This window comes from Falco cherrug, chromosome Z, assembly GCF_023634085.1.
Source record: "Falco cherrug isolate bFalChe1 chromosome Z, bFalChe1.pri, whole genome shotgun sequence".
Lineage (NCBI taxonomy): Eukaryota > Metazoa > Chordata > Aves > Falconiformes > Falconidae > Falco > Falco cherrug.
In genome coordinates, this window is record NC_073720.1 from 11227915 (window position 1) to 11251343 (window position 23429).

The 23429-nt window shown below is 42.5% G+C and overlaps 1 protein-coding gene across 12 annotated transcripts in view; it reads left to right on the plus strand.

Moving 5' to 3' along the window:
• The window catches only part of UNC13B (unc-13 homolog B), a 214306-nt gene that overhangs the window by 39390 nt on the left and 151487 nt on the right, over window positions 1–23429 (plus strand). For 8 of the 12 annotated variants that reach the window (XM_055699323.1, XM_055699327.1, XM_055699328.1 and 5 more), the window contains exons 6-8: window positions 3825–3895; window positions 7014–7071; window positions 20374–20409. In XM_055699323.1, coding sequence (XP_055555298.1) covers window positions 3825–3895; window positions 7014–7071; window positions 20374–20409 — 165 coding nt within the window. The remainder of the gene's footprint in view (window positions 1–3824; window positions 3896–7013; window positions 7072–20373; window positions 20410–23429) is intronic. The other 4 variants (XM_055699326.1, XM_055699337.1, XM_055699334.1 and 1 more) reach the window with 1 other exon arrangement.

Here is a 23429-nt window from a genome sequence, read left to right on the forward strand (position 1 = left end):
TCACCTGTATAGATCTAGCAAATTCTCCACTAATTCCTTCCACAGCCTGGTAAGTCTCTGTACTGTTGTGTCCCCATTTCTGTGGTGGTGCAGTGTATCCAGGTGGCATGGCCCTGGGTGCACTGGTAAGTTTTAATGGCTCTGATTAGCCTCACCTGGGACCTGCACTCATACCCCCCTGCTCGTGGACCCAGGAGACCCGCCTCAGCTTAGCTCCTAGCCTTTGATCCTGAGTGGTGCTGTGGAGCTTACTGATCTCCCACCTCAGCTGCAGCTGTGTCTGTGCCTGCTGGTGGACCTCGTAGATCCAGGCCCAGATGTGGACTGACTTCCTGGCTTGACCTCCAACCTGTCTGGCAACCTGGGCTCCTGGCTATGATCTCTGGGCCTGCCCGGCTCACCTTCCTCAGGTGCTGTGGGATGGGCCCCTGGCTAGTAAGTCCCTTGTCCTGGCAGCCATGGGATCTCCCTTGCTTCCCCTTCCTTAGGGAGCAACCAGACCTCACTGCTCCCTGACACCAGCGGCCCAGAGAAGACAGGGGGTTCAGCTTCCAGCTGAGGATGGCAGTAGGAGCAAGGACGGTAAGGCTTGCCACATTTCTGTGTTGGTATCAAATTAAGAAGCCCTAAAAGCTGGTGAAGTTACCTGCCCATCTCCTCTCAGTTCTAGTTCTTCAGCAGTTTTGTTTCACTGACATATGGCCTTACTCCTCTTGTTTACAAAGCATGATGTCAGCAGCATCCTGAGCTGGCATCAGATGGCATCTGTTTGGACTAGTTCAGCTTTTTATCTTCAAGCAAAAGTTAATGTAGCAGAGTAAATGGTACTTGTAATCAAAGGTCAGCAGTGATGTAGGAGCTGGCCAGTGGACATGGCCTTGAAAGCAGTCAGTTTGTAATCTCAGCACTAGGGATTTTCTGTTCTCTGTGTTTCAAAGAACCAGCTTCAACAAAACAGCTGACCAGGGCAAGACACAAATGGATCATGAAACTAAAAATTAGTTATGAACTGCTTCCTCAAAAAATCAAGAAATCTGTCTCATTGGTCATTCCTTCTTCTGACCAGGTAACAACTCAAGTTCATAGGCCAGTTGCTTCATATTTAAGATTTGCTTTGCAGTAACTGTGCTGCCATTAGTATTGATGACAAGAGCTTCTCTTAAGATCAAGGTGATGTCCTTAAAGCAGCCAGTATCTAGGCAATAGCAGATTTTTATCTCTGATTTGCGTAAGAAGCTGTTTCAATAGAATAGCAGCAATCCTGCACTAGAAATCGGATAGCTCCATTTATGAAATGGGTGCCTTGGGTATGAGATGGGAGCAACAAATCCAATAGACATATGGTGCTTCTTGGTGCCTGGGCGTGCCACTAAACCGTGGTCTATGGGAAAGCATTGAAGCCTACCCTGAGGCTTCAATGTTGGTGGTAATCTGTTGCTTCATCCCTCCTAGATCTCTTTGGTCTTGATTTCAGGCTCCATGGTTGAGCTGTTTTGACTCTGACCATTAGTCCTCTGTTTGTGAGTTTTTCTTCATCTTTCAGAGAAGTGATGATGGCTTTCAAAGGCAAAATTCCATAGGCTTTGCTTTGATGTCTGCATTGCTTCAGATCCTTGTTGGAGTTTGTCCTCCTAAATCTCATCAGGTTGTATGCTGATAGCTCTTCGATTAATTGATGTCATCTTTTCAGATCAGTTCTGTCCAGATTTCCTTTGAATACCATCCCTAATTTGTCCACAGCTCATCTAATAAATCTGTGCGGCTGTGATCTGCAGCCCTGATGATCAAAAGCATGTATGTTTTTCTGCAACTACTGTAATTGTGGAAGGCTCTCTCATGTTTCTCTTGCCTTGTTTTCTAATACCATGTAACAACAAAGCAATGTGCTGTGCATCAGAAAGAGCAACTAGCTGTGTGTATTATTAAAATAAATTAATTTGCTCTGCCTTCAAGCAAGGACAAATAGGTTGTCTTTTTTTCTACTTAATGCAGGTTTTCTAGAGTCAGGTTCTAAGTTTCCAGTTCCCTAAAGCTTTCTCAAGTGGGGCCTGTTATATTCCCCTTGTTTGGGTGAGATTAGTTGCATAAAAATACAATGGTGTTTCTGTTACAAAGGTGTGGACGTTAATTCATAGTCCAAAGAAATGCCTACTTCTGAAACTCCAAATTCCACTAAATCTGGCACGTTCCCTGTTCTTGTTGAAAGCAGTTCGTGTTCTAGTACCTGGCCACTATTATCTCCAGATGTTTTGGGGTCACTGCCTTTGTAAGATGATGGTGTGTGTGGCTGAGAGAGGACACATGTAGGACAGATTACCCTTTAAGTGTAAGAACAAAGCAATACTTGGTCCTCTTTGAAAGCATCGTAGGTCCCAATGGAATACTCACCTGCCAATAAATCTTGTTCTTGTTTCTCTCAGGAGTAGTGGTGGCTGTAACTTTTAGAACCACCTTTTTATCAGGAGATCATCACAGCCTACTTCTCTCACTCTTGCCAACAGATAGTGTAGCATATCATTATGGCTGTGCTCATGGGGTACAGTTCATTGCAGGAAAACGTGTTAGATGTAAACTTGGCTCCTAATGAGGGACCTGAGAGTGTAAAGAATTATAAGAGATCGGAAAACTAGCTGAACTGGTATTGTACTCATCCTCATTTGTCAGCTTGCAGGGTTATTGTTGGTGTCTACCTGGAGCAGTCCCTCCACTTCCTTCCTGCATCAGCTCTGAAGTTTCTGCGTTGGTGCAGCTTTGGACGATGAATAGCCAAATTTCAGAAGTCATTGCAGTCAGGGAGATGTCAAGTGGCTAGACAAATCCAAACCAATACTTTTTCCCCCCTCTTTCCAATGATTTTACACTCCCCTGTCCCTAAATAATTTACCTAATTCTCCTGGATTGAAAGCCTGATCGATGCTTTTTTTTCAGTGGGCTACTTCCCTTGGTGCTGTGCGCACCTTGCTCTATTCCTTAAGCACAGCTGGTACCTAACTTGCCTTGTGTTCACCTTTCCACAGCAGTTCATCTGCACTTCCAAGGGTGCACTCTGAGAGATGAAATTGAGTGGCAGAAGTCTGTGTTCCCTTCAAACCATTAGGACACTATATGACTTGAAAGTGTGAAATAGAAAATAGTTACCAAAATAAAGGTGGTAATGCTTGCTACTTGCTGTCAGTCATCAACTTGGTATATCTTCTAGAAGGTAAAAAGGGTTGCTGTGATTCATTTCACAATGAAGTTGCAGTGTTGTGTAAAAATAGGGATGTGCTTTCATGTGAATATGACTGCCTGTAGCACTGTTCATTACCTCAAAAGATTTGGCTTATTGCCTGCAAAGGAAAACAAGAGACCATTTCTTTTTTGGTACTTAATGTGTGTTACACCAGGTATGTAAGAAAGATGTGCTATTCAAAAGGAGCCCTCGTTCTTCTGAGGTTATAAAAGCCTCCAGAAGAGGCTCTTGATCTTGCTATGTGTTACGAAGCATATAGCAAGTGTATTAATATCATTGTGAAATGGCTCTTCATAAAACTAATACTTCAATTAAATCCAAACTATTCTGTCTTACTCTTTCCTACCTTTGTGCAGTGTGCATTTGGTTAATCAGCTTTAAACAAGAAAGCAATGTAAACCCTTGAACTGTGTTGCTATTTAGAGTATTTATTTTCAATCTAAGTGCTAAAATAAGACAGTCCTACTACCTCAAAACACGTGTTTTCTTTGTGGTGTGGTCTTGGAATACCCTCCCTGTTTTAATGCTACTGGTGATAAAATGCAAGTTTGTCTGGTTAGTAAAGACTATGTGACTTATTCTTTTGGTATAGATATCCCCGAAGAAGAGGCCAGATACTGGACCAGAAAATTAGAACAAATAAATTCACTGGGAGATGATGAGGTAAATATCTAAACTGAAAGACGAATGTAGCCCTGAGTGCCTTATAACTTGTTTCGGTTCTTTATATGGCATTCCTGTGATTAAGGTAACTACTAAATGTTCGTCATTTACAAGTCTTCCATGAACTGTTTACAGAACTGTTTTCCCAAAGTGTACTCTTGGTGTTAAGGAGACGAACTTCTTCCCACGTGCTGGAAGTGCTTGAATAATGGGAACTGTTTTGTTGATGTGCATACACTCAAAGGAAAGGTAACACCATGCTTTACCTCAGAAGAGAGTGAAACTGCTTTTGACAAGCTGTGGTTAGGTTCTGTATTTGAGAAACCAAGTCAGAAAGGACATTTTTTTAGTTGGCTGTCTCTGGGAAGAAATCAAGGCAAGATACTGCATCTTTCTGGGAGCTGAGAGCTCTTAGATTATGTCCTAATCCAGATGTTAATGCCATAGTTTGTATAATCTTGTTTTTATTTATATGGCTCAGTTTATATGAATCTGCTAGCTATGGCTTTGGTTTCCTGGTTTTTTTGAGTGTGTTCTTGGTTCAACAGCTATAAACTAAAAGTTACAAATTTTTTTTTTGAGAGTCTGTTACATGATTAAAACTTCTATTTACATTTCATACCGTTTGCAAAATAAGATTTGACATCTTAATGCCTGTATCAGAAGTTTAGCATTCAAAAAAATCCCTGAAACACTAATGTGTTGATGCCAACATCATTGAGGAGGAACATGGTGCTTGCTTAAACTCTTGATGTGTCTCTTTCCCTAGCAAGATAACTTGAAAAAAGTTCAGCCAGTGACTTTAGGAGGTTTTTGTTCTGGGATCCTTCATCTGTTCTTTTACATTCCTTATGTGACTCATTCAGTTTGCTGTGCAGATGAAGAGTAAGAAGGTGGGTTTTCTTTTTAACTCAGAACAGACCAATATTTTGGGTGGATAAAAACATAAGCGCTTGAGGGCAACCTCTCCTGCCTTCCTAGAAGTTTGAGAACCTCCTTGGAGTTGATGCAAAGCTTGATCTATGATTTGTCCTGTTACTGACCCCGCTTCTGTGAGCTGTAGCAGCAATCTGTGCCAGGGACTTCGGTGGAGCACAAGAGCCCCCTAGTGCCTCGCTGCACTGGTACTTGCTGAAGGGTACCCAGAGCACAGTGAGACTCCTCTTCCCCTGGAGTGCCATCCATGTGCATGCTTTTATCAAATACCAGCAGCAAAACCCTGTCTCTGTAATTGTAACCCAACGGTCTCAGACTTATTATGGATGTTCACTGTCATCAGTGAGAAAATGGAAAAAAAAATAGAACACCACTGTGGTGCCAGACCTAGGGTTCATCTTGTCCCACGTCTGACAGCAACCCAGAGTGGGGATGGTGTCTTCCTTGCATATTCCCCTGATTTGCAGAGACTTGTAGCTCAGGAACTTGCAGAGCCAGAGGCAGTATCTTTGCATTTAACACTTGTGGATGTCCGCAGCCTTTTGAAAAGCACCCAGGTCAGTTATGCTGTAGCAAAGGAATTCAGCACCTTAATTGTGCATTGCCCGAAGAAGTACCTTATTTGCTTCCAGCAAACAAACCCTATGTTGTGAAACCTGCTGGAGGCAGGTTTATTTGGGGAAATTGAATGACTGATCCTCATTCCTCCTTGAATGACTGATCTTCATTCCTCCATTGTATGCCACTCAGCTTTACAGACCTCACCTTCTTGCATGGCTTTTGGGTTGCAGAGTCCTAGTCTGCAATTTAGTACAGGACAACTATATGCCTTTTATCTTCTTTTCTGTGCATTAAGTTCAGCTATCTCTGTTTGAGACAGTGGATGAACAGACTGAAGTTGCACAGCAGTATTTGAGAAACAGGTTCGTTTGGAGTTTATATGTTGTCATAAAACTACTTTGTAGTCTCTATTCCTACAAACATTTAATATTCAGTTTTGGTTTTGGGGCTGCTGATAGCTGTTGGGCTGATGCCTTGAAAAGAAAAAAACTACCGCAATTTTTGGATCTCTGAGTATAATAATTCAGAATCCATTGCTGTCCTGTGCTGCTGAAATTGCTCATCAACAGACTTCCTTTCACTACTTTGTCAACCAGTCAGTGCTGTGAGATCCAGCCGTTCTTGTTTTCACGATCCTGATTAACTCGGTGAGTTGGCAGTTTGATGATAAGGCTAACCACCTTTCAGGATCACTTGTGCGTTTTAAATAACACAGATTGGAAGGTAGCCACAGTGGAAGTCTGCAGCTTGTCACCTTCCATGTAATGAACTGGTGATTAATCCTTACCAAATCCAAGGAGAGGCTGTCTGCTGGCCCTGTTTTGCACAGATTGCAGCACCAGGTTGCTAAGCTTGCCACTTCCTTTGTCGTCAGACCTTTTTTCCCCTAGCAAAGACTGTTCTCAGTATTTCACTGAATTGTCCTAATTTTCTCATATCTCTATGTAATACGAGGAGAATAACAAAGTAAACCCACTAGCATTCCCTTAGGGAATGCTTTGATGCTGTAACAAACAGCTTTGTAAGAAGTCAAAGCTGGCTAATTGAAATATCTGTGTTCTCTAATTTAGTATTAAATGAGTTGAAAAATTCTTCACTTTAGATGTACAGTGGACCACAGGACAGTTTCTGTTTGCTGGGCAAACGTTGTGTTACTGCCCTGCTGGGCACACTAATTATTTAACTACTTCAGTCTCCTACTGCAGTGTTGCTGTGAGCCCACGTGAGTTTTGAACCATTGAAGCCATGCTTGAGTGTCTGAACGTGAACTGGGCGTGTTCTCAGTTCTGAGCTCCCCATCACAGTGACGTTGTGGTGTAGAGAATCCAGTCTTTTAGGTGTCTAATTTGAGGTCTCACAAATGAGAACAGAGCCTGTGTTTGTAGTAAAGCAGACTTTACCTTAACCAGATGTGCACATTTTAACACCTGGTCTTGGCACGAAGAAAGAGGAGACTTCTGGGAGTGTGCCTGGATGTGAATATTAAGGAGAATATTTAATGCTTTGATACTACCAGGGATGCTTTGTCTTAGGTGTGGCATGCTGTACTCTGGAAGCTGTTCCACGAAGTTACCAATTACTTTCTTACCAGTCTGTGTTCCTTCTTTTTCCCCCCCTCTAGTATTCCTTTCAGGAGGAAGTCCGGAAGAAACCATTGCCCAGTGCTGCCTCCCAGTGTTGTAAGTTAGACTCTTTTTCTTGATATTTTTTTTCCTCTTTTAACGTACTTTTATTTTCCCTAGTTAGTTATGAAACGATCATACTTCTGAAAAATGTTTTCTTGTTAGAAGTGCGTAAATCTCTGTGAAGCCAGTATTTTGTCGGTTATGAAAACCTGACCCTCAAAGTGTTGGGTCTAAAGCTTCTGATGCTAGAAAGTGGAATCGGGCGTTGAGCCTTAGCCTGTTTGTGTTCTCATGTGCAATAAGAACACAAAATGTGTTCAAAGTCACCTAGATTGACAGACCCTTGTAATATTGACGCAAGTTAGAAAATGTTACATTTTCTCATATAACTAAGTTAGGCAATGTTCTCTTTAAATATCATGTGTTGAATAATATTTTTATGACTTTTTAATGAAATTTCAAGAGCAGGAGAATAGATGGAGACAGGTACTGCCAGTAGTAGCCTTTCAAAATGCATCAGAGACTTGTGTACTTTGATGCCTAATTTCTTTGATAATACTCTTCAGTGCTGTGTTGATGGTTGAAAAATATTTTTACTAATTTATGCTTATCTCATCTTGCATCTTTTTATGCTTCTAAAAACATGGATGGAAAAATAACCTAGGACCTACTGTATCTGATGGTTTGCAAATTTAGATTTTTGAAACACTGCTTTTAATGTACAATAGATTAAAGCTCAGTGACGCCTCTTATAAATGTCTTATCTACTTTTGGCAAAAACATAAATAAAATACAAGTCTCTCAATTTGAACAAATCTTTTATCCTGTACTACAAATTCTATAAGGCATGTATATTTCACTTTGTAGGCTGTTTATCCATTAGGCTGATTATAGGATCTTTACAAAACTGTTAACATTAGGAAATGTTAATTACTGTTTACATTTTTTAGTAGAATTAATTTATCTATATACTGCTACTATGTTATCTTAAAACTATCTTCAACAAAACATGGACATTAACCAAGTGCTTAGGAAATCTGAACGTGTTGTGTAGCTGGAACGTGTACACAGCTATGTGGAAGTATTCTGGCAGTGGTACCCTAGGTAACACCAAATATCTCCTCCCTTTCTTTTTAAGAAGAGTGTATGTAAAGAATAAAGCACTTTTTTTTTTTTTTTTTAAATACTTATAAGGGTACAATTGATTTGTAAAGCCTACAAATAAGAAACATTGTTGGAGAAAATACCTGACTAAATCATGTGCATACTATGCAGAACCTCTAATGTTAAAAGGTCAAAAAAAAAGTCGATATGAAGTGTCTAAGAAATGAACGTGTTGTTTGCTGAAATGACTTTCCTGGCTATGTGCCCTGTCCTTTGCTTTTGTTTGAGCGAAGCTGGTTTGATTGACTCTTCTAAGTATTGGGATGTGTGGGTATATTAGGAGGAATGCTTCTGTGTAGGGGAAGTAGCTGCACCTGTTCCCACAGCATGGTGCTTTTACAACCTCAGGCTCTTGTAGCCTGTTTCTTCCTTGGAGAACCAGCTCAGCTCTGACAAACAGACATAGTAAACAGCAGAACTGCAGCTGCCCCTTTTGTGTTGCCTGTTAACAGCCTGCATCTTGCTAGGAAGTGACCTTTTACAGTAATTAATTGAAGGCTCCTGGTTTGAACAATCAATATCACATAAGAATTAATTTAATCATTCATGGGACTTAAACACTCATTAGAATTGATGTTAAACATTTCATAGCAATCTATGGTGAATGTATTTAAGAATTTTCTAGTAATTCTATAAAGTTTGTGGTACTGCATGTACTTTTGCTTATCTACTGCCTTGCAAGTTTCCAACATCTATGACTATCAAATTATTTACGTGGACAAATATAAAACAGACATTTAATGTAGAAGTACTTTTGAAAAATGAGCTCTGCTTGCATCAGTCTGTGCATAAGAATTGTAAGCTTGCCTGAATATATCATAGTCCTTTCGAACCCAAGAATTCAACACAGAAGATGCATTGATTGTGTCTCTATTGAAAGCTGACCTGACCTTTGCATATGACACAGGAACTCAACCCTCTTTTACATAGGAGCAGGGTGGGTGTCCTTCCCTGATCTAAAACACATTAAATATGGAGTGTTCTTACTTATTGTGTGGGTAAATAATTGATATGTTTTTAGATACAAATGTTCTTGAGGATTTTTTTATTATAAGACTCATCCAGTTTTCCATCACAATGTGCTAGATGAGATGTGATCACTGCTGGGAGCGGGACACAGTCAGCTGGACAAAAGACTTAAGTATCTAGAAGGAGCAAAAAACCTCCTCAGTGTAAGTAGGTTTCACCCCGTGAGAACATTTTCACAAATTCTAAAAAATACAAATTTATCTTAAAACCTGACGCACTATGGAGAAAAAGTGCAGCAGAATACTTCACACAGCTTGCTTTTCAAGAAATAATGGCGTAACTGCACATGCCAATGGCAGCTTCTTTGTCCTAGCTGGAGAAAATCCTACTCCAGCAGGGAGGGTCGGGTTCATTAAATAGGGAAATACATACCCTTACATGCTAAAGTGAGATTGCCCTTCTGCCCTGTTCTGCTTCTGTATTTTCACACATCTGTTCCCTTTCTCAGTCTGCCTTTTCTCATGGTTATTTCCCCATCTCCTGCGTGGATGCAACTTGTTCTGTTGTCTCCTCTCAGTAGCAAGGGGGAGAAGAATGAAGCAGAATGTGAAAGGGAGCCAGGTCATGTCTGAAAGCCAATGTCAGATCTGTGAAGGGTGGGTTTTCATCTCTGGCCATGTGTGCACTGTGCTGCCTTGGCATGATGCTCTGGGAAGTCTTAGCCCAGACTAGGTGCTCTGATTTTTCCAGAGATTATGGAGTTTTCAGGCCCACTTGCACAGTCTTACGTGCTGCTTTGTTCTTAGAAGAGTTTAACCCATGATTTCTGAGGTAATTTGGGATCCAGGGTTCCTGCCTGCTCTTAAATGAAGCTGGTGGGTCTGTTCTTGCATGTGCAGTCTCTTCTAAGCCTGACTGATTTTTTGCATTTCCTGCCTTTTCCTTCATCATACCATTTCATTTTTATCTCCCAAATTCTGTGCCTCCCTGTACATTTCTCCTGCCCCAGAAAGATCACATGCTTCCAAGTGATTTAGCTTTTAGTGATCCCAAGCAATTAGTGAAGCACTTTAGTGCCAATGGATCCAGTTTTGTTTTCATTTCTGTTAAATGTAATCATAATTCTTAGTTTGCTGGTACCTCATTGTTGGATAAATGCAGCATCCTCATATTGGCTTTTACCCATAACCTGAAATTGCACGTAAATTAAAAAGAAAGCAATCTTTTATTGTCTGGAAATTCACTTTAAATGAAGCAGATTGAAAAAATGTTATTTGATTACATTGGCATTCATTGAGTCAATAAGCTCCAAGTTACTTATTGTGATAGGTACAGATTTATTTTTCTTGTATGGTCAAGATAATTTCTGGCAACATTAAAGTCCATTATAATCCATAAGTGAGTCACTCTGTCAGTATTTTAAATGCAGCCTCTGACTTGGAGCAGACATCACGCAAAGGTGGATGAGAAAGGCATTCTGCACAAGTCCATGGGGCCAGATGGGATCCACCCCAGCGCACTGAGGGAGCGGGCAGAAGCATCACCAAGCCACTTCCCATCACTTATCGCCGGTCCTGGCTTACCAGTGAGGTCCTGGTTGACTGGATGTTACCAAATGTGATGCCCATCTAAAGAACAGACAGAAGGGGGATCGGGGGAACCACAGACCTGTCAGCCTGACCTTGGTGCCAGGGAAGGTTGTGGAGCAGATCATCCTGAGTGCCATCACATGGCAAGTGCAGGAAAACCTGGGCATCAGGCCCAGCCAGCAGGGGTTTATGAAAGGCAGGTTCTGCTTGACGAACCTGGTCTCCTACGACAAGATGACCCACCTGGTAGATGCAGGAAAGGCTGTGGGTGTTGTAAAGCCTTTGACACAGTCTCCCACAGCATTCTCCTGGAGACACTGGCCGCTCATGGCTTGGAGGGGTGCATCTTTGCTGGGTAACCAGCTGGCTGGGTCAGCCCAGAGAGTGGTGGGGAATGGAGTTACATCCAGCTGGTGGCCAGTCACAGGTGGTGTTCCCCAGGGCTCGGTGCTGGGGCCAGTCCTGTTCCGTATCTTTATCAGTGATCTGGACGAGGGGATCTAGCACACCCTCACCAAGTTCACAGGTGACCCCCAGCTGGGGGGAGCGTTGATCTGCGGGAGGGCAGGAGGCTCTGCAGGGGGGTCTGGGCAGGCTGGAGCGATGGGCCCAGGCCAGTTGTGTGAGGGTCAACCAGGCTCAGTGCCGGGTCCTGCCCGTGGGTCACACCAGCCCCCGCAGCGCTGCGGGCTGGGGGCAGGGGGCTGGGAACTGCCTGGGGGGAAAGGGCCTGGGGGGGCTGGTCGGCAGCCGGCTGGGCATGAGCCCCCCGTGTGCCCAGGTGGCCAAGGAGGCCAGCAGCATCCTGGCTGGTGCCGGGAACGGCGTGGCCAGCAGGGCCAGGGCAGTGCTGTCCCCCTGCACTGGGCACTGGCGAGGCCGCCCCTCGACTCCTGTGTTCAGGTTGGGCCCCTCACTGCCAGGGGGACGCAGAGGGGCTGCAGCGTGTCCAGAGACGGGCAGGGGGCTGGTGCCGGGGCTGGGGCACAAGGCTGGTGGGGAGCGGCTGGGGGAACTGGGGGGGTCAGCCTGGAGAGGAGGAGGCTCGGGGGCACCTTGTGGCTCCCTGCAGCTGCCTGACAGGAGGGTGTAGGCAGGGGGGTCGGTCTCTTCTCCCAGGTGACAAGTGACAGGGCAAGAGGAGACGGCCTCGGTCTGTGCCGGGGAGGTTTAGGTTGGGTGTCGGGAAAAACGTTGTCACTGACAGGGTGGTGGAGCACTGGGACAGGCTGCCTGGGAGGTGGTGGAATCACCAACCCTGGAGATGTTTAAAAAATATGTAGATGCAGTGCTTAGGGACATAGTTTTAAGTGATGGACCTGGCAGTCCTGGGTTACTGGTTGGACCTGATGATCTCTGAGGTCTTTTCCAACCTAAACAATTCTGTGATTCTCTGGTCTTTGCAGAAAATATTTGGCAGTCTTATTAATATCAGCTCCTGTAAATACTGTCCTATACCTTTTGCCAGGAAGTTTACAAATCTGAAAGAGAACAGGTTTGTTCAGTACAATTCCCAGAAAAGATAACCTGAGTGCCACTGGATCAACCGGTTATGTCTGTCCTCTTATCACTGACTGAGGCAAGAGAATGTTTGGCAGCAGGCTGGCCAGCTTGGTGGAGCAGGCTTTAAATTGAAGGACTTGGGGGGGTGGGGTGGGGGGGGGTGGCACGGCCAGGTCCAAAGTGGCAGTGCTCACACCATTGCATCCAGCTGGGGAATGAGCCAGCCCAACCAAAGCTGCAAGCAATAGATACTCCTCAGGTGCCTCCCAAGGTGGGTGTCGGGCAGGCAGCCACCTCCAGGCTGTGCATAACTATGGGGGGTCCCTTGCACCCCTCCCAGGAAACCTGCACATGGCTTGGGAGGGAAGAAAATGCTACAGCTTTTTTTGTAGAGACACAAGCCGCCTTTTAACTACTTAAGGCTGGCAAAACGTGTTTTATGCATTACTGGAATGAGTGTCATTTGATGCCAGATCCATTTTTTTTGACCCTTCTTTCCTGCTAATGTTTGAAGAAACGGATTTCTGCAAAATGTGTTAGGCAAGATTCTGTTAATATCTACACATTCACTACTATTTCAAAAGTACCAAAGGCTGACTTTAGAGGTTTCATTCCTGATGCCTATTAGTTCTCTTTTTAGGAGCTCAGATTCCAGTGGTGCATCAGAAGTCCTGTATGTTCCTCTGCATAAACTGGCTCTGATGCTGAGATTGCTGTGCTTTCTATGGCACTGATGAGGAGCTTTGTCTGCTAAAAAGCCACGTGAATGCCTTCTGTGCCCCCACGTCCCCAGCAAGCCCTGAAAACATCCATGCCAGTGTTGTGTTCATGGTGTTGCACTGTGGATGCTAGCATCTTTATGCTGCCATTAATGTGCCATTGGGTTGGGGCTATCAACCCTGCTGCTGGGCTTTCCACAGTGCAGATGGTGCGGTTCTAGCAGAAGCAGTGTCACCGAGTGCACAGATCTGGGCAGGCTGTGGGTCCAAGGCAGCTGTAATGAAGCTGGAAAGAGCTTGGTTGGCAGGATGTGCATTGCAGCCTGTTTTCCTGAAATGAAGCCATAGCCATCCAAGGTTACATGTGCACTGATGTGAGCATGCCATCCCTTGCGCTTGTTGAATCCTGTGGTTTATTCTAGTCAAAGATGTTGGCTGCCATCCAACAGTGTTAAACTGGGTGAGCTGACCCAACAGCAAATGTACTGAAATGACATCCTGTTATGAGGGTTTTTTTGTTCTCTTTGGTAACCATATATAAAAAGAAAGATTGGCTACACCACGCTGTGAAGGCTAGGCAGCATCAAAATACTTTTGAGCAGGCCACAGCTTGACCATCTGAATTGTCCACAGAGTTGTATGACCTGTAGTAGCGTGGTGGCAGACTGCGGTCGGCTGCAGTTGCTGGGAGGTGGTACTGCCCTCCCTGATGTAGAGATATATGCTGTATGCCTAGATTCTTGCCATTTGTTGATTCTCAGTCCCAGCCTGCTTCCACAGTTAGAAACAACAGAGGTCAGCAGCTACCTTCAGCATCTCCAGGCCAGGCCAGCTTGAGAAGCTTAAGGAAGAGGTCAGCGGTAATTTTACCCTGCTCAAGGGTAGGTGACACCAAAGGTCCTGCTGCAGTCATTGAAAAGCTGTGCTCCACTGAGAGTAACACTGCTGGCCACAGTGCAAACAAGAAGTCTTAACACAAAAAATGTTCATTGTAAGTGTAATTCAGAACAGGACACATGAATGACCTTTTTTTCTCTCTCTCTCTCTTTTTTTTTTTTTTTTTAATTAAGCTAGGCAGAGGGTAAACTATTGTCTGTACAAGTGAAACCATTGTATGAACTCTTTTTTGGTAGCTTGCTGGCAGGCTGGGAAGGCTCCTTGGTTGGCCTCTCTGCTTCTCAGGGACTGGCAGCATCTGTTCCTCTTCGTTTAAGGTAAATCCCATCTGGGAGACTTGAGGTTTTGTAGGCTTGTGGTACTCGCTGCCTGGGCTTGCTGAAGAGGTGACAGGTCTACTCAAAGGAATGCAGATTCAAAGTCTTATTCTAAAATCTCTGCCTGCATTTTTAGGATAAAGCTGCTACTTCAGGGCTGGATATGTCTAAGGGAAAGTACTCAGCAAATGGAAGTTAAAAATACTGGCTATATTAGGAGATTGTACAGTAACAAAGTTTGACTTATTGCTGAACTGTAGAGGAGAGCAGCAGATCTGTGGTTTTGCTACTGATCCTCTAAGTGTCCTTTCTAAGTTGTTGTTTTCCTAGAGTACATGCTGTATTCTGAAAGGTGTTGACAAGGAAATAAAGCTTTGGCTTTTAAATAAGCACCAGACCTAAAGCTCTTTCTGAAATGCTGAACACTGCTAATGGTGATATGTCTCTCTATAAGCAGTGAACAAAAAAAGTAAATGCTCGCTTAATCACTCTAGGTTTCATAATTTGTTTAGTGCTTTTCATGAATGAATCTTTTTCTTTTCTGTTGTTGTTTTTTTTTTAAAGACTCTGAAACTTCATTAGTCATCCTTTAATGTCATAGCAATAACAGAAAATTAATTTGAATTTTCTTACTGCAACACAACATAACCTTTTTAAAAATTAGGTCAAAGATTTTAAACGGACAGAAAAATTATTGCTCAACTTTGTAGACAAGCCATAAATACGTGTCCTTGAGCAATGAGACTTGTACTGAAAGTCCAAGATTGAAAATCAGAAGAAAAAAAGATGACAAATCTTTTATCTCAGCTGCTGTAGAACATTATAATCCTCTTTGCTATTATGGATATATGTAATTTTAGGTAATCCACTATAGTCAAAATTGTAGCTCATGAGGAGTATGTAAAACTTCTGTTGATTATGTTTAGATCTCTTAGCCAAATAGTCTGTGTGACATGGTAGCCCAGAAATTTGTAAATGAGACAACTGTGTTGGGTATTAGTCCAGCCATAGAAATGTTACAGGTTTTCCAGTATAGATAAAATTAAGTGGCAGTCTGCCCAATACGTTTTACTATGGCTATTAATGAGTTGCACAAGCTTGTAATAGCTTAATGGATACTCTCAATGATTTGATGGTCATCCAAGCCCTGCTTAAATTCTCAGCTCTCAACCTGATTTTGTTTTGTTTAGCTGTAGTAAATGTGGCCAGAAGGGCCATTTTATTTAGTGAACTAAACTACTTCAAAATTTCAGCATAAGCTGAATGCTAAACTAGAGTAAAACGTGGTGGAAAAGAGAGAGTAGTGAGCAAGGAGAGTACTTTGCTGTGCCTTGTCCTTGTGTCTGCCAGCTCATTTTAGCTCATTTCCCTCCTGTGCTTTCTCATCTCCTTTTGTGCAGAAGTCTTAGCCCTCATCTGTGGTGTTCCAAAACTGAACTGGAAATGGCGGTGCTTGTTATGAAACCCTCTTGGCCATCTTGCTTACTGAAAACTCAACTTCATTCTAAAAAGCTATTCAATGTTCGTTTTGTATTTTAGAGGCTTACTCCACTAAAATACCACGTTTTTAATTTTTGGAAGTACATTGAGTACTGGAATAATGTACATTTTTATGGAATCTGAGATCTGTGCACACTGTGTTGAAGGTCTTGGCCAAGGGAAAAGGAGGTTTATTAAATCTAAAAGGAAGAACTGACCAGGACCTTCCCAGCTCTGTATTCTATAAACATTATTTTATCAGCACCAAATATAGTGTAATTTCCTGAGCTCAGTTTACTTTTATAAACTTGTTTATATTCTGTCTTTGCTCAGTGTGGGATATAACAGGAGAATTAAATAAATTTTCATCATGACTATAAGCAGTGGACAGCAGTAAACATTAATGTTCTGATGGGGTTAGTAGGTCCCAGCCACTCTGAGAGACTTGTAAGCAGAAAAGAAACAAAATGGCATGCGGGCAATCAAATTAGACTGCATGAAAAACTTAGAATATTCTGCTTTTCTGCAGTGTCCCTGCTGATCCAGGCTCAACAGTGTGAAGTGGGGAGGAGGAGTTCCTCCTTGAATAATTGCATAATTGAGGCACAGAACAAGCATATGTTATGTTCAGCTAACTGTGGGAACTTAGATGTGTTTATAACGTGTTAACAACAAGAATGTTGTAGCTTCCAAGGCACCAGGCTGCTGGCATCACTTAGTCCTTCATTGGAGGCTTATATGAAACCTCATTTTTTGAGTACTGAAACTTATGAATATAAAATGATGTGATAACCAAGACACACGCTGTTGGTATTTAAAAGCACACGGAGTAACTAGTCTGACTTGTCTGTATCATCTATTCCAGTGTTAATATATGTTGTTGTTTGTTTTTAGAATTACAACTTTCCCTTTTCTGTCAGTCTGGACTTCTTGGTTCTTTTCAGTTCAAGTTTGTACAGGCTTAAATTTGTTCCCAAAGGTGATCTGGAAGGGATTTTTCTTAACAAATTGAGGTTGTGCGTATTATTTTTATGAAGCAGCAAAAATACTTGAAAAGGCTAAAATGAAATTCTGTTTTCATTAACCTTCAAAATATCAAGACTGTCAGCCCAGGTCTTCTGTGATTGTGCGGAAGGACTGAGATACATACTGTTAGCTCCTGAATCTTAAATGAAGCAGCATATGTGTTGAATCTTTAATAAATTCATCTTTTATCCAAAATGTTAGATGCTGAAGTGAAGTGGGTGTTAGTGAAAACAAACAAGAGTGGAGTTTTAAGATTCTGGCTGAAAATCCCTTACTCTCTGTGATTACATCTCTTTCTGTTTGCTTGTGCAGCGTTGCCTTCCCAGTCAGTCTCTAGCTGTAGCATGCCCTGGTTAGCCAGGATCCAGCTTCTCAATGTGAGAAACCTTTCAGGGCAAGGAGCTGGTGTCTGAAGGCAGCTGCTCTTCTCTCCACCCTGCCCTGCTTGGCATTGACTGCTGTTTGTCTTAGGTACGGAAATAATAGGCTCTAATCTGCTTTTGAAAGTTTGTGGGGGTTTTGTGATGTTCATAAGGAGCTTGGTAGCTATAACATAGGGAAGTGGCTAGCTCAGGGATATCACTGTCATTTTGAGGACCCTGGTCTATGGGAGGTAGTAAAGTTTCTCCTCCAAGGACCGACTTAGTATTTGCGAGGCTTGTTTTTAGCACTTGGTGGTTTTCTCCTTGTTGCAATTTTAAACTGAGTAGTGGTGTGCCAACCATCGGACCATTTGCTATCAAGGAAACGGGCTAAAACCAGTCTGAGCTGGTTTCAGGAGTCAGGCTTTCTGTTTGCCCTTAAAGAGCCACTCATTCTCTCAGTGCAGTCGTTTGTGATGAGGTTTGTGCAGAGGCTGTTGGACTGGGATTTTTATCTTGGGGAAGAGGTGCAGGACAGGACAGGTAGGCTCCATTTCCTCTGTAGTTCTTCTGATCTGTGTACTGGTTCTGGAAATTGATAGTATCTTCAGATTTTTCTTCCCCAGTTGCTTTGGGTTGTTACGTGTGCATTCATTTGTGAACAATGACATGGGTTTAAGTGGCAGGTGGTCTGAGTGTTGTAACGTTGTGCCACAGCAGAGTTTTCCTGGATCTTTAATGGTAATCCAGGCTGCAACTGTCTGAATGTTGGCTTGCTTTGCCTCTTACGTTTACCTGAGCTGGGAATCTTTTGATAAAAGGAGGCATTGAAGTTGCTATCCCGTGTGTTAGTGGCTTGAGATTTTCAGGAATGAGATACACATAAGCAATTGATTGACTTCCACATGAACAGCAAAGTGTCTTCTCTTTAATGTGAACTATTTATTACAGCAAATTGAAACTCAGTGCAGAGCTGTCAACTTCTCACTCTTTATCTTCAACCCTCTCCCCATGTCCCTGTCTGATGCTCCTGCTCTCCCTGCCTGTGGTTTTCATACCCTTCCTTCTGGTTGTCTGCCCTTCTCATCTGTCTTTGGTGAATGTGTTTTACTTCTTCTTTTTTTCTTTACCACCTTGGTTGCATATTCCTCTTTCTCCTCTCCTTTTCCCCTGAAAAACACTCAAACCTCTGTCGAAGATGATCATTAGGCAATCCACGGATTTTTGTGTAAAAAGCAAGCCTGAGAACATAGCCCTGTGGTCAGGGTCATGTAAACACTGTCTGGTGGATCCTAGCAGGCTTCAGATGTGTCTGGGTACACCTTCATCTTGCCAGCATGTTGGTCGGATGCGCTGTCAAAGTTTTGGCTTGTCACACTTGCTGCTGTGGACCAGAGAAGCAGCATTTGCCATGTCTCTGACTCTTGTCTGCTGGTGCTTGACTCTTTGAACTTCACTTTTCCTTGCTTGTTAAGTTCTGTAAGCAAAAAAAAAAGTTTATATTTGTTATTCTATAGACAGGAGAGAAATAACCCTTTTATACTCCATGGAAACTGCATGCATTCAGTTGTATACCAGTTTAATTTGTAGCTCTTTCTAAATCAGCTCAGTCAAAAATACTGAATCCTTGCACATGCTTGGTTAGAGCTGCTTCATTTAATGACCAAAACAAACGTACGTGTTACTTTTTTCCCCTCTAACTACCCCAGTAGGAGCTGGAGGGGAATGACCTACCTTTGAAGCTCTACTAGGTAATAGAAGTGCCACTTCAGCCTGAGCTGTGGCTGTGCCTATGCGAAACACCACACGTGTGCGAGAGCCTGGAGCCCAGGGACCCTGAAGTACTGAGGTGTACCTGAGGAACTGCATTGCTTTGTAAACCTTCTGTGTCTGAGGAGAAAGGAGCAACCTGCTTGTAGCCCTGATGCACCATTATTTCCCAGATAGGGACAGAGAATTAAATCCTGATTTGCTTGGGGTTTTTTTCCTTGGGGGAGTCCACTTCTCTGCTTATTTTTGTTTTTCCTGCCCATGTTTTCTTCACCTGTAGAACTGAAGTGGCAACAGAGTTCCTCTGTAGTGTGTGTGCATAGGGACTAAACCCTTGGGAAGACAAGTTCCTCGCCAGATCCAGTTATGGTTTATTTAAGTACTAGTCTGGTAGTGATTTTTTAGGACAAATATTTTTTTTTCAGAACTGTTTTTTGCAATTTTAGCTAAAAACAAGAACTAGGCCATTTTAACCTTGTGATTTTTGTTCCTGGGGGCAGAGGGAGGGATTTGTTGAACCCTCTAAGCTGTCTTACTCCTGGAAATGTGTGCCTGGATGAGGCTGGTAGCCAGGACGGAAAGTTCTTGCTTGTTGTCTGCCTGCACATGAAGGATTTATTTATTGCCTGCTGCACTTATGCATCAATAGTCCTGTAAGCTTCAATAAAGCGTTTTTTACACTCCATCTTCTAAAAATGCTGGTTCTGAAGCTTTTATTGGAGTTGCAAGTTGTGTGCATGCTTCCAAGGTGCTTTGGGGGTTATATGTAGTACTTTGTTGCGTCTGTCATACTGAGTATGACCTTGGAGTGACAATGTGGATATTGATGAGTAAGAACTTGACTGTCTTACCAGCTTGCAGTTTAGTTTTAGCATGAATTTGCTGTCATCTTTTAACATGAAGAGATTTTCTTACTGTTGTAGTATTAATTTGTGACTATTCACAACCTAGGATGGAGTGAGAGCTCTGAAGTTTTTTACCAGTGTGTGTCTAGCTAAGAAACTTGTCACTTAGTGTTGGTTTACATGCATTAACATGCACAGTTTTTCACGCTGTTACTACTGCTGTGCTTTCACCACTGGGTCAGCTTTCTTCTGGAAATGGGGCAGAAGTGGGAACAGGAGGCAACTCTTGCCATTGATGTGCACATTTTAGCTTAGAATCAGATACTACTCCTAACTGAACTCTGATTTCTGGGACATTCTGTCCATAATCCTTGTAATCCTGATAATGTGTGTAGTAGGAAATAACGGTGTTAACTGCTCTAAGTAGTGTGTTGATAATACTTGGTCTACTTTTGTTAATAAATGCATGATTGCTTAATAATTCCTGGAGTTTATGGTGTTCTTAATCTTCAGGGTGTCTTATAAACAAACTGGACAGTGAAGAGTAAGTCCCCAAATAAATTTAATGTTGTATTTATAAAGAAAAAAATCCTCTTACATTTTCAAGTTTGCAATCTATAAGGCATTTTAAATACATGAAAAGTATGCTTGTCGTTTGTTTTTCTAAGCTTTCTTTTTCCATTCCTATTCTTTGCTGCCATTTGTGTTACATGCAGGCAACTGGAGTTATTTCGGATGGGGAGAGCAGCTGAGTACGTAACAGTTGATTTCTTGCAAGTTTTCTGATCCTATAGTAATACAGCATGCTCCAGTATGAGGGAAGTGGAAATATTCATGCATATAGAAAATCTGTTCCATTGTATTTTCTTTTACTTTCACTAAATCTCGTATTTGCGTGGATGTATGTATGTTCATTTTTTCACTGTTTAGCTTTGTTTCGACCATGTTTTAAATGTGTTGCTTGTGCCTTCTACTGTAATTTGAGGATAAGGTGGCAGAATTGGACTATTATTCTTTTCCTGTAAAGGTGATTCTGGTTTTCTGCTTGTATGTGTCTTGTGTTGGTCTTCATACCCACCTAAGCCCAAATCAGTGTTTGGAGTAACTGAAAAACACAAAGGAGTCTGCAGTCATTGTTTGACTAACAGGTAAAGATATGCTGGAATTCATCACAGAAGTTCCAAATACTACAAATAAAGAGTAGATCTGAAAGTAGAAATAGCTGGTACACGCTAGAGTGACAGAAAAGTTGTAGGTATTGTAGCGTATTCAAGCTTAGTGAGACAGTGTCATGGCAAAAGTGGCTGGGCTTTGCTTTAACCAGTGCTTACCAGACTGGGAAAGATAAAACTCAGGTACCACAGCTGCCTGTGATCTGTAGACCTAACACCTGCACCTGAAGACTGGTATGATAACTTTTGCAGAGGTCACAAGGATTTTGTAAATTTTTCCAGAAAACATGCATGAAGCAGCTTCACTTTCTGGAAATCATACAGGTTCCAAGAGGCTTCTGCTCAGGGTGCAGTGCGTGGCTTCTGCTGCTCATATCACCTGCAAAGATTGATCCATCAGTCTTGAAAGGAAGGTGTCTGTTCCCTGTGTCAAAACCAAGAGTGAGGGTGTTGCTGACAGGAGCACACAAAGAAAGATCACTGTGACCACTGCCAGCAGGGAGGAGATTCTGCCTGATGCTTTTCCATTTTTGACATAATGGAATTTGGAGAGAACAGTCTTACTGCAGCCAAGTAACTTAAGTCTAATGTCCAGCTTATGTTACAGTGCATTTCACACATGGACCTGTTCTGGACAGTTTCTCCTTTCACAACATGTTTTGTCATCCTTGTTCTCCTGTCTTTGATCAAGCCATGAGTTCTTTGGACATTAACAGTGTTGACCAATTCCCTGATGCTGTCAGTGTTGGGTGTTTGGGGTTATTCTCAGAGGTGTGATAGGATAACTGAGAATTAACTAAACTTTGCATACTACTAAAACAAAGGTTGGTGTCCTAAATAGCTTTTTTTTTTTTTTTTTTTTTTTAATTATTCCCCAATTTGTGTGTTTGGGGAGGTGCTTAGGCATTGGTCAGTCAGAGATTTAGGAGGCTTGTGCAGAGGGTATTTCTCCTCTTTACCTGGAGTGTTGGCCCACGGTGGTTTTGTTTTAAAAGGTACTTCTGTACATGGAGATCCGTCCCTCCCTCCCTCTCTCTGCTTTATCTGTACTGTGCTCTGTCCTCTTTGAAATCATGTTAGCACCCTTACAGGCAGGCCTGGGCCAGTGTTAATGATGTTTCCAAGTGAACTCTGTTTAGTATGTAATGAAAAACATACTTCTAACTGTAAACTTATAACAGCAGCTGAGGAGGAAGCAGCAGAAACAGCATGTCCATAGCTAGAAGACTTTTTCCTGGTGAGAGTTGCAAAAAGAGTGCTGTAGCCCAGAGCCTTGCTAGTTGGGGAGAGAGAGCTTTAAAAAAGGGTCATCTTGTGCTGCTGGCCTGGTTTCATTTTAGGAAAGGGAAAGACTTAAAGAAGTAGGGTAGATGTTCCAGGCAGTCTTTGCATTTCAGACTGTCAGTCCAGGTCTTGTCTGTTGAGTGTAGCAGCAAGTATTTACAAGAGGGAAAAATGAGGTTATGAAAGCTCATAAACAGAAGACTGAATATTGCTAATTTGTTGTTCTAAAATTACACAATTTTTTAATGTACTTTTAAGGGGAGAGGGTGTTAGGATGGACTAATGACCTGCAAAGTTGCACTGAAATAATTTCTTAAAACCTTTCACAATTCCCCCCTGCCCTGTCCTTGTTACGTCAATACTCCGCTTTAAACCAGCATGCATTTTGATTGTAAGATTTCAGAAGATGTATGTGATCGTCAGAAGTGATTGATGGTTCGGTAGACAGTGGAGTATTGGAGTCTGAGGCTGAAGGAAAGAAGCTGTTGGCGGCTATTGTGAAAAGCAATTAAAATGGATGAAGGGTGGGGAAGGTGAACTGCAAAGGCCTTGGTGGGGAGCTGGCAGAGATCTCTTCTGGACTCGGACTGGAAGTCATTCTTTCAGTTAGTACACTTTCTTCTCTCCTGCTGTTATAAAAATAGACAAAAGCTGTGAAAAGCTCAGTGGTTTATTTTGGAGAAGTAGTGGGGATTTTGGGATGCAGAACCTTATGTGAACCTCCTTCTTCCTGAGTGCCTGAGTATGCTGCACTTACTGCTTTTATTGAAGTTTTTGCTCAAGTTTGTAGAGCATAACTAAGCTTAGGGACTGGACCCAGCTCCTAGTGACTGATGACACATCACTGCTAGAAAAACGAGGCCATTTCAAGTGAATGCAACCTTTTGAGAGGAGCTCCTGCTGTGCATTGGGACATTAAAACAACAAAAGCACTTCTGAAAGGTGCATTCGCCCAGCCACCTGTAATAATTCTGCTGTTAGCTTTCCTTCCCGGCCTGAAGGTTGATGTAAAGAAAGTTGCCAGAGGTTAAATGTGATGAGTAGAGCTGGCGTGACAGGACTGCGGAAAGTGTTTTTCAGATCATTATATTAAAAGCTGTATGTGTTTTGCCCTGCAGCAGTGGTGTAATAACTTCTGACCGTAGGAGTGGGGAGGAATAACGGAGCTTCCAGGAAGCAGTTTGTTTCAGAGAAGCTACCTCTCTTGATTTTACCCACTCTTTGTAAAATCCTACTGTGACGTGACTGTCCAATGGGTTTCTTCTTATACTGCCTATATGCATGAATATTCAATTATTAAACATGAACAGCATGCT